The sequence below is a fragment of the Aegilops tauschii genome, chromosome 7 (genome assembly GCF_002575655.3).
Source record: "Aegilops tauschii subsp. strangulata cultivar AL8/78 chromosome 7, Aet v6.0, whole genome shotgun sequence".
NCBI lineage: Eukaryota > Viridiplantae > Streptophyta > Magnoliopsida > Poales > Poaceae > Aegilops > Aegilops tauschii.
Genome location: NC_053041.3, coordinates 640,338,099 through 640,352,578, shown reverse-complemented (window position 1 = coordinate 640,352,578; position 14,480 = coordinate 640,338,099). Strand labels below are relative to the sequence as shown.

Here is a 14,480-nt window from a genome sequence, read left to right as displayed (position 1 = left end):
GTATATTCATCTAGGCTAAATTATGAACTAGTTATGTATTTTACTTAAACTAAAATAAATTGAAAAGGTTATAAAAATAGAAAAGAATAAAAACAGGAAACAAAACAAATAAAAAAAAAGAGAAAAGGAGAAACCCCCCTCCCACTGGGCTTCGGCCCAGCAGGCCACCAGCCAACTGGGCAAAGGCCCAGCCGGCCACCCCCACTCCTCTCCTTATCCCCCTGGACCCAGAAACCCTAACCCGCCGACACCCATCCCCCCCACTCGCTCCCCACGTTCCCCCTCCTCGATCCAGATCTGGATCGGGGGAACGAACAGCGCCGACCGCCCCCGATGCCGCCCGGATCGACCGTCACCGCCGACTAGGACCACCTCGCCGGACTGCCTCCCCTACGTCGTCGTCGTCGTCGCCCTCGTCCTCCCCACGCCCCGCTGCCATTTTCCCTACGGATCCGCGGTGAGACCCCGGCCTCTCCCTCCTCTGCCTCGTTCGGTCACCGCGTCGACCGCTGCCCCACGTCCCGTGCCGCTCGTCGATGTCGCCCGACCCGCGCGTCTGCCGCGCTCGAGATCCACTGGTCGCGTTCCCCTCACCCGCGCCCACGCCGCGACCTCGCCCCGCCTGCGTTGCCTTGCTGCTGCCCCATGCTGCTTGCTCGCCGTCGCCAGCCATCCACCTCGCTGCGCTGCTCCGCCGCAGTCGCCTCTACTGCTAGCGCAGCTGCCGCCGCCCGAGTTCGCGCTCAGCGCCACCGGCCCGCGCTCCCCTGGCCTCGCCCCGGACGCCGCTTGCGCCGGATGCGCCCCTCACCTGCATCGCCCGGCGCCTGCCGCACCCCATCACTGCTGCTGTGCCGCCACTACTGCCGTGTCACGCCGCCAGCCGCAGCCCGGCCTCCCCTTGGCACTGCGCCGCCGCCCCGCCCGCGCGGCCCAGCTCCGCCCGCCGCTGCGCTGCTCGCCGTCAGCCCCTACCCCGCGCGCATCGCCGCCTCTAACCGGGTCTCTGGCGCCCCGCGCACATGCCGCCGCGTCGCCCCGCTCCGGCCACGGTCGCCGGCACTGGTCCACACGCCGGCCCCTTCTCTCCTGGCCGCGCGCTCCGGCGCGCGGCGCACGCGCCTGCACCATCGGGGCGAAGCCCCGGTTAGCCCAGCGCCCGTTTGGCCCCTAGGGCCTATGACAAACGGGCCCAGCCCAGAACGTTTTTTTTTAATAAAAGAAAATAAAATAAAAATGAATTAATAAAATTAATAATTAATTAATTAGTGAATTAATTAAGTTAATTAATCCTGTTTAATTAATCTAATTAACTAGTTAGTTTAATTAAACAGTAATTAGATTAGCTAAATCCTAATTAACCTGAACAGAGTATGACAGGTGGGTCCCACACGTCAGATTGACCTAGTCAACGCCCTGTTGACTGGTGACATCATGATGATGTCAGCATACACTATTCTGGATAATGTTAGAATTAAATAGATAAATAAATTCAAAAAATGATTAAAACTTTAGAAAAACATAAAAAAATAAACCGTAGCTCAGATGAAAATGTTTTTTACATGAAAGTTGCTCAGAACGATGAGACGAATCCGAATATACAGCCCGTTCGTCCGCCATACATCCCTAGCATAGCAAACTCACAACTTTCCCCCTCCGGTTCATCTGTCCGAAAACGCGAAACACTGGGAATACTTTCCCGGATGTTTCCCCCCTTCGCCGGTATCACCTACTACCGCGTTTGGGCACCCCTAGCCACGCTCATTGTCATGTCATGCATCTTCATGCATATGTTTGCATTATATTTATTGTTTCTTCCCCCTCTTCTCTCGCTAAACACTGAGACCGACGCCGCTGCTACCCAGTACGACTACGGTGTTGACGACCCCTCTTTCTCGGCTGAGCTTCCAGGAAAGCCCCCCCTTGATCACCAGATATCGCCTATTCTTCTCTCTATTGCTTGCATTAGAGTAGTGTAGCATGTTACTGCTTTCCGTTAATCCTATTCTGATGCATAGCCTGTCCTTGCTACTATTGTTGTTACCTTTACATGCAATCCTACATGCTTAGTATAGGATGCTAGTATTCCATCTGTGGCCCTACATTCTTGTCCGTATGCCATGCTTACTACCGGGCGGTGATCACTCAGGAGGTGATCACGGGTATATACTTATATACATAATATATAATACCTGTGGTGATTAAAGTCGGGTCGGCTCGTAGAGTACCCGCGAGTGATTCACGGATTGGGATCGAAAGGACGTTTGTCCCACCGGCCCTCTGAGTGGATCTTTGTGGCGGAGCGACAGGACAGGTTGAGACCACCTAAGAGAGAGGTGGGCCTGGCCCTGGTCGGTGTTCGCGGTTACTTCTAAATAACACGCTTAACGAGATCTTGGTATTTGATCTGAGTCTGGCCACTGGCCTATATGCACTAACCAACTACGCGGGAACAGTTATGGGCACTCGACGTCGTGGTATCAGCCGAAGCCTTCGTGACGTCAGCGACTGAGCGGCGCGCCCCGGATTGGATTGGAACACCTGCTCTTGTATTAGGGAGGCTAGGTCTGCTTCCGGCCGCGTACGCAACATGCATGTGTGCAATGGGCGATGGGCCCAGACCCCTGCGCACATAGGATTTAGACCGGCGTGCTGACCTCTCTGTTGTGCCTAGGTGGGGCAGCGACGTGTTGATCTTCCGAGGTCGGGCATGACCCAGGAAAGTGTGTCCGGCCAAAGGGGATCGAGCGTGTTGGGTAATGTGGTGCACCCCTGCAGGTAAGTTTAATCTATTTGAATAGCCGTGATCTTCGGTAACAGGACGACCCGGAGTTGTACCTTGACCTTATGACAACTAGAACCTGATACTTAATGAAACACACCCTTCCAAGTGCCAGATATAACCCGGTGATTGCTCTCACACATGGCGACGAGGAGCGGATCGCCGGGTAGGATTATGCTATGTGATGCTACTTGGTGAACTTACCATCTACTCTCTTCTACATGCTGCAAGATGGAAGCTGCCAGAAGCATAGTCTTCGACAGGACTAGCTATCCCCCTCTTATTCTGGCATTCTGCAGTTCAGTCCACCGATATTGCCCCTTTACACAGATACCCATGCATATGTAGTGTAGATCCTTGCTTGCGAGTACTTTGGATGAGTACTCACGGTTGCTTTTCTCCCTCTTTTCCCCCTTTCCATTCTTCCCGGTTGTCGCAACCAGATGCTGGAGCCCAAGAGTCAGACGCCATCTTCGACGACTCCTACTACACCGAGGGTGCCTACTACTACGTGCAGGCCGCGGCCGACGACCAGGAGTAGTTTAGGAGGACCCCAGGCAGGAGGCCTGCGCCTCTTTCGATCTGTATCCCAGTTTGTGCTAGCCTTCTTAAGGCAAACTTGTTTAACTTATGTCTGTACTCAGATATTGTTGTTTCCGCTGACTCGTCTATAATCGAGCACTTGTATTCGAGGCCCCTGGCTTGTATTATGATGCTTGTATGACTTATTTTACTTTTAGAGTTGTGTTGTGATATCTTCCTGTGAGTCCCTGATCTTGATCGTACACGTTTGCGTGTATGATTAGTGTACGATTAAATCGGGGGCGTCATATTGGTGGAGCAACCTTTTTGTTAGTGTTTTTCGCAATTGCTTGGTGGAGCAACCTATGACCATTAGCTGTTACAAACTGCCCTCTCAAGCAATCCTGCTGGAGAAAAAAGAAGTACCTGCCTTGCCCAGATCATGGCAAGCAAGCACATATCCATCGACAGAATATACTATATATGTTCAAAATCAAGCAACCTTTTATAACCTTTTATAATAGTGAGATTGTTCCCGAACCCAGCGCCAAACCATCTCCGGGTGGCGTCGTGGAGCAGAGTATCGTTCACCTTGCAAAACTTCTGCCTCCAACCAGCCGGTTCGACGGCCTCGAAACCGAGGCCGTGGGTCCGGCCCTTGGACTGGAGGTTCACCGGATCGGTCCAGTCCGCCACGTATGTCAACACCCGGCGCATGAACTTCACCTTGAACTCCTCCCAAGCTTGGTACTTGTAGCGGTTCACGCGGACCCGTTTGCTCCACTCGACCCGGAACCCGGGCCGGAGCGTGAAGTGATGGATCGAGTTGAGCAATGAGTCGTCCACCGCGTCGAGCCGGAGCAATGACTTGTGTCGTTCCTTGGTTCGCCTCCCACCAATTTTGACATCTTCGTCCTCTTCGCCATCGCGGCCGCTACCCTGCTACCGTCCTCTTTGCTACTCCTCAGAAACATTCAGGCGTTTATAACGCCGACAGTAGAAAAACTGTAGTTGGCAAATCCTGTAGCCGGTTTCCTATTCGGCACCTTCAGCACCCGTTACTTTGTTACACGCAAACGGGCTAGGACAGCCCATTTACATTTTTTTGTTAACATGCAAAAAATCGCCCGCCCGAGGTGATTCGAACCACGCAAATAGACTGGGCTAGCCCATTTACCTTTTTTCTGTTAACCTGCAAACAATTACCCGCTCGAGATGATTCGACCTCCATACACAAAATAACTACAATAACAAACCTGGACGACACACCTATTGTGATTATTTACTCCATTTTTCTTCTTCCTTCTATTCACCAAATCCAAATTTCTATTCCTCAACTTTTACTTATTTTTCAATATGCACAAACTTTTTTGAATCAGTGAATTTTTAATCATTGAACTTTTTTTCAAAATTGATGAACTTTATTCAAAACTGATGAATTTTTTATCAATTGATGAACATTTTCTCAAAATTGATGAACTTTTTTACAAAATTGATGAACTTTTTTCCAAGTTGTGAACCTTATTTCAAAATTGTGAACTTTTTTGTGTTTGTGAAATTTTATTAATTTTGCGAATTTTTTTCAAATCCATATTGTTTTTTTGAATTCGTGAAACTTTCAGTGATATCATTTGCAAGTTTACGATTTTCTTACATGTTATGCCCCTACAGTTGTCAACGACGTGGTCGAATCAACTATGAAAAACTGAGTGAGCGAGCACCTGTCGTTGTTGAGCCGGCCCATCTGGACAGTCACGTGAGCGCCGCTTCAGTTAGCAGGCGCAGAACGCGTTGAATAGGAGCAAGGTTTAAGTACTGGGCCGCCCTATCTAGGTGGGTACTGTTGAATTCATTTCTAGAAGATTCCATTTTTCTCATGAATCTTTTCATCTGTATTTTTTTACTTTTGATTAAAATTTTATATTTATTTTTGAATTTCTAAATTTTATGAATTTTCTAAAATTTGTGAACGTTTTCTAAATACATAAAATAATCGTGAAAGTTTTCTCAAATGTTCGCAGTCATTATTTCAAATACATAAATCTTTTGTTTGCAAAATTGTGAACACTTTGAAAAAAGACTTAATTCACCAAAATCAGCACAAATATTGTCAATAGAACGCATCAGACCAGCAGTAGTAAAAGTCAATTGAAAAAAAGTGAGAGTTAAGTGAAAAAATCACATGAGAGCGTGGCCCAGCTAGATATTGGGTCGGCCCATGTCTCTGTATATGTGCGCTATGTCGACAATAGGACGCATCAGACACCGAATACAATAACCAAAGTGCACCTACTAGCCAATTACAACCCAGTCTAGAGCGACCTATTATACTTTTTTTCTTTTTCTTTTAGATTTTCCATATATAATTACACTTGAAGAAACATGGCATGCATGTCATGAATAATGGGAATGATTTCCACTTGCTTGCATATTCTGAATGGAGATATTTTTTATTTTGTACCTGCCCACTACGAGGATTGGTTAACTTGATATGTACATCCAAGAAATTAAAATGATGAAGCAACAATACAAAACCTATTTACAGCTTTTTTCACATAGTTGATATTGTAGATAACTAGATTTTTTACGGTGAAACCTTGGTAAAATATTGACAACAAAACATAAAACGATCAATTGTTCATCGTACAATATTTTTCTATGTTTGATGTTGTAGATGTGGAAGCAAACATGAAAACGACCAATCGTTCATCACACAACATCAGGACCTGGCACCAGTACGACCCTTTTCAGCAGCAAATGGGTTGTCCCGAATCACAACTTGTCTGTTCTTTTTGTGTATTTCAAGTTACATACCAATATGCACAATTTGGAATCGAATGATCTCTTGAAAGGCCCTCCTTTGCATCTCAATGCCTTTTGAAAAGCAGTTTCTTTTGGGAATAGAATTCTGAATTATCGGAGAATTGTCCTTTGCTGGAAAGTTAAGGATGCACTCTCTAACTAGCTAAATTTCACATACAAAATTACACATCATATATATGGTGACCACAACAAATCTTGCCAAGAAAAGAGACAAAACAAGTCGTGATGCGATGAAAACCATGACACACTTTGTATCTTGTATAGAATAATATATGCTGTTAACACAGTTGCTTGGTGGAGTAACCTTTTTGTTTTTGTTTTTGACAATTGCTTGGTGAAGCCACCTATGACCATTAGCTGTTACAAACTGCCCTCTCAAGCAATCCTGCTGGAGAAAAAAGAAGTACCTGCCTTGCCCAGATCATGGCAAGCAAGCACATATCCATCAACAGAATATACTATATATGTTCAAAACCAAGCAACCTTTTGTACAAGAAAGGGACCGTGTCCTATAGTTCCTAACCCAACAATGTTTATACAATTATGTCTTGAAAGAATCAGTGTTGCTGTATCCTAATCTTCTTTGGTTTGTACACTGCAATGAAATCAGCTACGATGAGCTGCTGCTGTGTCCTACAGTAGTGAGATTGTTCCGGAACCCAACGCCGAACCATCTCCGGGTGGCGTCGTGGAGCAGAGTGTCGTTCACCTCGCAAAACTTGTGCGTCCAACCGACCGGCTCGACCGCCTCGAAACCCAGGCCGGGGGTCCGGTCCTTGGACTGAAGGTTCACCGGGTCGGTCCAGTCGGCCACGTACGTCGACACCCGGCGCCTGAACTTGACCTTGAACTCCTCCCAAGCTTGGTACTTGTAGTGGTTCACGCGGACCCGCTTGCTCCACTCGACCCGGAACCCGGGGCGGAGCGTGAAGTGATGGATCGAGTTGAGCAGCGAGTCGTCCGCCGCGTCGAGCCGGAGCAACGACTTGTGCCGCTCCTCGGCTCGCCTCCGGCACGTGTAGCCTTGGGTGACCCCTTCCTTGGGGTTCGAGGTCTGGCCTGAGGGTCCGAAATCGGCGCACCTCATCGACACCCGGCCCACGTCCGGCTCGACCGATGATACGATCGACCGGAGCATGGATTCGGTGGGGGTGTCTGATTGGTTCCATCTTGGGGAGAAGATGAACTCGTCGACGTCGACGAATGCCACCCACTCGCACGAATCTCGGAGCACCGCGGCGCCGTGGGAGAAGCCGGCCTCCTGGGCCTTGGCCCACGGCCATGTCACGGTGGAGATGTTGTACCCGGCTGAGTTGAGCTGGTGGACCTGGTCTGCCAGGTCGTCCTCGCTCCCGTTGTCGTAGAGGTAGAAGCGGTCCACGCCCACGGCCGCGTGGTACACCACCCACTCCGGCAGGAACTTGGCCACGTCGCGGACCATGGTGCAGGCGCAGATCAGCTTCTTCTCCGGCGCCGGCGTTGTTGACGAGCCAGAGCGCGGCGGGGCGTACACGGCCAGGGACGGGAGGGGCTCCTCGCCGGCGACGGCGAGCGTGACGCGGAGCTCCTGCGATGCGGCGGTCGACGGCGGAGGCGGGCACCGGAAGACCTGCTGCGCCGAGGTGGCCGCCGGGAGCGAGGCCACGACAGCGTCATCGCCACCGGTGCCGGCGCGGCGGTAGTACACGCACCGGATGTCGGATGCCGCGCGGTTGACCCCTTGCCGCGGGTTGACTCCCTTGGCGAAGACGAGCACGTCGCCGCCGTGGACCACCGCGGACTCGTACACCAGCCGGCTGCTCCACCTCAGAATCTCGGGGGATTTGCCACCACTGGTGGCGGTACTAACCTTCGACGACGAGGAGGAGGAGATCACGAGCCGCGGCGCGCGGAGCCGCCTCTGCCTGCGCGCCGGCACGGGCACGACGCAGAGGTACGCGCGGCGACCGGACGCCGGCAGCTTCCCGAGCGCGCGTGCCGGGGACGACGCCACGCTGCCGAACGCGCACGTCGCGTTCCCTGCAGCGTCGTCCTGGGCGCCGGGTCGGAGCAGGACGAGCACCTCCCAGTCCGGCAGCAGCACGGCCTCGGTCTCCAACGGCGGCGGCCGCGACTTCCGGCCGGCTGCGGGCGTGGCGGTGGCAGTAGTCCCTTTGACGGCGCCGAGGCGGACGTGCAGCCGGCGAGGCGGCACGAGCTGCAGCGCGCGCGCGGGCGCGGCGAGCAGGCCGGAGGGGTCGACGCGGCTGAAGCAGAGGACCGCGGCGAGCGACATGGCGACGGCCGCGGCGGCGATCAGCAAGCGGCGCCGCGCCACGGCGTGCCGCCGGCGCGCGTGCAGCTGCATGGCCCCCGTCGGCGGCGGCGGCGACGACGGGGATAACGGATGATCGACGGACACGCTAGCTACCGCGGCAGCAACAAAGCAACGGACTCTTCCGGCCGGGTAGTCAGAGGCCGTTCCCCTCGGGTTATATACGTGGCGTTGACTCTTCCGTCCGGCGGCGATAGTTTGAGTTGGAAGCGGTTGATTAGTTTAGGAAAGCTCGACTAAGCCTACGTAATTATAGCAACAAACGCTGCGATGGAAGCGATAAGACGTAGATAAAGGAGGAAACGCAACCAAGTTTTCAGAGTCCTGCGCGACTACACTCTGTTTTAAAATTTGCAGTTGCCTATTTACCTTATTTTATTTATACAAGCTCCCCTAAAAAAAAGTTTATTACAAAGCTTTTCCCCGAAAAAAGAGGTTATTTTCAAGCTGCATACTACTCCCTCCGTTTTTAAATATTTGTCTTTCTAGATATTTCAAACAGACTATCATATACGGATGTATGTAAAAAAAAAAATCATTTGTGTGACACACCATTTAGGGGGAGTGCCTTTTTAAATTTACAAGCTACCTCTTGTATACTCCTTTTCCTCGTTTCAATCATTTCTCAACTGATCTAGATGTTAGATGTTGGCTTTGTCGCCTGGGGATTGGTTCTCGGATCACCCACACCATTTAGAGTATAAAATAGTTTAATAACACATGTCTTTGAGTGACTCCACACAAAAGATATAACATCAAAAGTATGGTAATTGTACATGGCGAACGTTTGATGTAAGAGGGTGTCAAGCGAACCATCTTTGCTGGCAGTTTTACTTGTCAAACAAGATCAAACAACGGCAGTTTTAAACGAAAATTGCCTTCTCGAGAAGAAACCGCCATGTCGCTGGAAGAAACGGCCACATCTCCTCACTCCCTCACAACTAAAACTCTAGGGAATCGTTTGGAAATGCCACCCTCCCAGCCAAACGTTCGCCAGCTAAGGGTGTCCTAAAAGTAACAACAATAAAGTTTCTCACATCACCAATATACTCAGAATGTGTTCAAGTTGCTTAATTAATCAACTATCAGTATAATTTTGACTCAGGTTGAAGTAGTTTGAATCGGAATTTTACTGTATTGTTTTACGACTCTACGACACGGAACTGACTCCTTAGATTCTATCATTCTGCTTAATTGAATATCCATTTACACGATTCCGGCAGTAAAGATTATATGGTTCGCAATCCTACCATCGGGGCTCCAAATCCGACGATTCCGACTATCTTGGTTTTGCTTGATGCAAATATTTTGGTCATCTCACACTCACCCATCCTTCACCGGCATGTCTTCAACTCGGTCGCTGGGTTGTACAAGAGGCCCTGATTTACTGGTGGGAGCTTTTAGTTTACCCCATCTTGGCGCATTGGGTAGACCTTCATTTGTTCCTTGCTTTGGCCCTTTCGACGGTGGTGTTTAATAATAGCTCCCATGGCTTCGATGGTGGGTGCGCCCATAGATCTAGTGGCAAGTGCGGGTAGACATGTAGGACTTCATTGCCCATCACTTTGGTCCTTTCGACATATTAGCGGTGGTGCTCAATATGGTCTCTTCCCACCCATTCTCCGTCATCGGCCGTGTTTGCACCGCTGAACCTACCGACGAGATCAGGTGGGTAGATTTTCCTTTTCATCTGTGGAAGCACGAGGAGTTTGACTATGTGTTCGTTGGGCCGGAGTTCCTTGGGCGCAATGGTGCCAATTTGGTTTTTCCATTGACACGGGCAGATGTCTAGTGTGATTGACCCAACGCCGACATTGCCGTCACTTCGTGTCTGCCTGCATAGATGTTACTTTCTCGTCCGGCGACTATGCAGAACCCTACGACGGCAACATCAGCATGCCATCGGCATGTGGAAGGTCAAGCGTAAATCAAAATCAGATCGGAGCCTCGATGGTAGGATCACAAATCGTAAAATCGCAACTATTAGAATAGTGGAAACCTAGATTCTACTAACCAGAATCGTAGAATCAGTGGGGTTAGTCTGGATCATAGTGTCGTATAGCATCGTATCATAGAATCGCGATTCCGACAACTTACCGAGATGGCGATGCTGGATTACTCCCGGAGGACTAATTGCATTTTTATGTCTCTTTCAGGTATTTTCTTGAAAAGTTGGTGTTCGGTTAATACGGAGGTTCGGCTCTTATATAGAAAAAAACAAAATTTTCTTCCCTCATCTCTCATATGCATAAGCAATTGTACGTCCTACGCCGCGACTAGATCAAGAGCCAGTCTTTGTATACTACACTTTAACGATCCACACGAAGAAGGGGACGAGGACATTACCAGGAATCTTCGTATCCTCCATTTGATCACACAACAAGTAGCTAGTACGACTAGTCGTCGGAACGGCCGGAGTTGTCAGAGTCTGGTACCCATATGCAAAATCCTTTTTGTGGAACGTGTATCTATACGCATGACCGATGCATGATTGCGGCCCCGTGTTGCTTGCCTGTCTACACGGGCACACGGGCAGGCAAATTGAAACGGGCGACGTCGACGGCTCGGTCGAAAGCAACGGTGCACACCCGTCCCGTTCCCGTCCCGTATATATGCGAATTGGTGAGGTGAAAACGATGTCGTTTGTCACATTTCTTCGCGCGACGAGGACGGACGATGGACGGTATTATCTCGAGAGATATGACCTCGCATTAATATTTTTCCTCGGCAGAGAAAAATGGGCGGTCAATTCTTCCTTGTCGGCCGCGGCTGCCGTCCATACGCGTATACTGTGCTGGCAATTGACTTGCCCAAGTATTTTTTTTTAATATTTTGAGGCAAATTGACATGTCCAAGTGGCATGGTTGGGTGTACATATGAGGCGTGAAGAGGCCGAGAAGTTCCGTTAGGATGGATAGATAGATGGATGTTACTTGGCGCCATGTCCGCCGCCCAATCGAGCATGGCCGATCCATGGCCTGAGAGCTACGTGCCGGCCCGTAGATGTTGCTAGGTCGATCGATCGGTTGCCATAGTTGAAGGTTTTGTCCAATCAATCAGACTCGGCGGTGGTCATGACCGGTTGTCGGATAGATCGACGGCCGACGAGCCGGCTCGGATTGATCATGCGGTTCTCGATTGACCACGTTAACGGGTCAGGCACGCTCAGAAGAAGGAAAATATGGTAACAGACTAACAGGTCAGGCACTACGCTGCCGGGTCCCGGACGGTACATAGACCGAGGCTGAGCCACGCACCGAGGTGAGGCAGTTGGAGTTGATTAGAGACGAAGGGTGCGTCGTTACCTTTCTAGCTGGCTGCCTATGGTTGCCGGTGTCTACGTGCTTCAGACCCGCGACGGACGCCGTGTTGACCGATGAGAATCTGGATATTGAAACCCGATGCAGATCTCGCTCGATTTGTCTAGGAAACCATGCGTTTTGCATCACATAGTTAATTAAGAAAGCAAGGAGAGATTAGTAGAGGAAAGGAATGGGAATGTTCCACTGGCCACATAGAGTACTACTCGCGGCTGCTGCTACTACTACTATCCACATTGGTGGCGCGTGTGCGTGCCGTCGGACTCGGACCTCTGCCAAAGCCTCCACAACGTAAAAGCTTGGCACAGACGAAACCTCGCCGCTGCCGCCCCGGCCCCCCTCCTCTCCCTCATCCAACGGAGGAGTGCGGTTCCGTCTGTTTTTAGAGGAAAGGCCAAGAACCGACTTTAAATTAATAAAGCCCAACAGAGCTAAGCAGAGTCACGAAGACAAACCCAAGGTAGCAGAAACACACCAGCACACAGATAATCTGAAGGTACAAGCCACAACCGGCAACCAGGCACGCAGGCCCGAAGCTAACTAAAAAGCAAAGCGCAAAAGTTTTCTTCTTCTTACCTCTCGTTTTCTTGGTGGCATCAACAAGGTAGTGGCTGTGATAGCGTGTTGTAATAAGGTTTCTTTGGCCTCTCCCCAACGCTTGACCCGACGACGATGAAGAGCCTGCGAGGGTGTGTGGCCAGATTCTGTTGTCTCTCTTTGGATCTAGGTTTTTGGTGTGTATAACAAGGACATCAATTGGCTAGCTATTTGTGGGCCGGCTTCGCCATCTTACTCCGTGTTGTTCTACAGTGCAGTATAATGTGGTTTCTACAACTCTCTGCACCGAAGATGGTGGATTGCAAGCCTGTATTTGAGTGGGGTGATGATCCAGTAGATGGTGATGGACTGCAAGTTTGTATTGCGTGCGGTGATGATTCAACCGGTGCCTCTTCATTGATTCCTAGATCTCATTGCAAGCGACGAGTGGCTATCACGGTCTTTAAAACATAGTGTGGCGTGGGCGTTTGCAGACATCCCTTTTCTTTACTGTTGGTTCAGTGCAATTCCCAATCTTCGATGGACGGCATATACTCGTGGAAGAAGACCAGTATAATTTTTAATATAATTTTATTTGGTATTGATCATTCTCCATACCATTGTCTTTTCATTGTAATGACTATAGTTTTCCTTGATATATATTAGATCTAAGATGCCTTTGGCTGTCTTTTTTCAAAAAGAAATTCCTCACAACGTGGAATTTAGCTTCCACCACGTCCAACTATGGTGGTATCAGGTTTGGCTGTCCTTTTTCGGAAAGAAATTCCTCAACAACGTGGAATGTAGCTTCCACCACGTCCATCTATGGTGGTATCAGGTAAATGTTCATCCTAGTTTTCCTCCAACTCACTAGTGTCAATGAGCGCTACATCAACATGACAAGTGGGTCCACCATGTCTGAATGCCACACATGTAGTCCAGAGAGATGAATTATTTGTTTGAAAAATCTAGTTAAAAGTGGCACCGGAAACTTGTTGGTATGCGGCAATATATATCTTGCTGAAACAGGAATTTCAAAACACAAAATAACATTGTCAAATTCACCATCACAATACTTTCACAATTTTATTTTTATGAAAAAATCAGTAGAATATTCATACATAAAGAGAATGCACGTTAGGTCTTAGCAGTGGTGCAATATTATTAAGTTATTTCGTAGATGTGGAACACCTGTCTTTGTCCACTAAGTTATACCAAGCTCTGAGGCGACCGCGAGAAGAATCTGTGCTGTTTTGTGATGGGAGTGAAAGTATCTCTCTCAATGAAGCAAAGTCATTACTAGATAGAAAAGTACTGCAAAATCACTTGGTTAATCCAGTGACAGTGTGGTGAATGCACGCATGAACACATGCATGTGCGTGTGCGTCTGGTCAGCACAAGGCAAGCCTACGTGCAAAAGCAGAGTCCGCCCATTATTTTATAGCGTCGTATAACCACCAAAACATGTATGTTGGCCAAGATAAAATAACCTAAAAAAACAAAGCCGTAAGTAAACGCTTTCTCACCAATATAAGATCAACATATAAAACAATGATGAATGCAATAATGAAACAAATTCGATCAATCAATCATTAGAGTAAATAAAACTAAGCATATCTCCTCCCATCCTTCTCTATTGGTCTCCTGGAGGAAAAGTCACACAACCAGGAGAATTCTTAGTGTCTAGTGATTTATTTTAGTATCTGATTGTGTGCTGTAGCTGGTAGTTAAGTAAACAAATTTAGGGTTGGATGACGATGATTTGGCGCTAGAGCTGGCGAGGTCGTTGCCAGCGCCGACCGTTTTGGAGTCAAAGGCGTGCATGCGCGTCCTTGTATTGTCTCTCACCTACCGGCAGGCACATAAAACGTTCTCATTAAGCGTAACAACGATATAATCAGTCTGCTTGTAAAACATATTCCATTATGCATTCATGCTTAGCTTGATTAGTAGTAGTACTATATTATGTATCAATGTATGTGTAAATTATTGTTGGTTGTTGAACATGTGTACATGTACGTAGGTCTGGGTTCTGTATGCAGTACCTGTAGTATCTGTCTCCCTCTGTATGTACGTGTATCTTAGGAGACAAGATATCGGTCGCACCCCTTGTACCTATATATATGTGCCTAGTGCACGATCAATCAATCATCGATGCACCAAATCATTCTCTACATGCTAT

At 48.9% G+C, this 14,480-nt stretch overlaps 1 protein-coding gene across 1 annotated transcript; it reads right to left on the bottom strand.

Annotated features, from left to right (window-relative positions):
- Positions 1-6,568: 6,568 nt before the first annotated feature.
- On the bottom strand, positions 6,569-10,866 carry LOC109745049 (glycosyltransferase family 92 protein Os08g0121900). Its single transcript, XM_020304188.3, has one exon. The coding sequence runs from the start codon at positions 8,472-8,474 to the stop codon at positions 6,738-6,740; it is 1,737 nt and encodes a 578-aa protein (XP_020159777.1). The 5' UTR covers positions 8,475-10,866; the 3' UTR covers positions 6,569-6,737.
- Between the last annotated feature and the right edge of the window lie 3,614 nt (positions 10,867-14,480).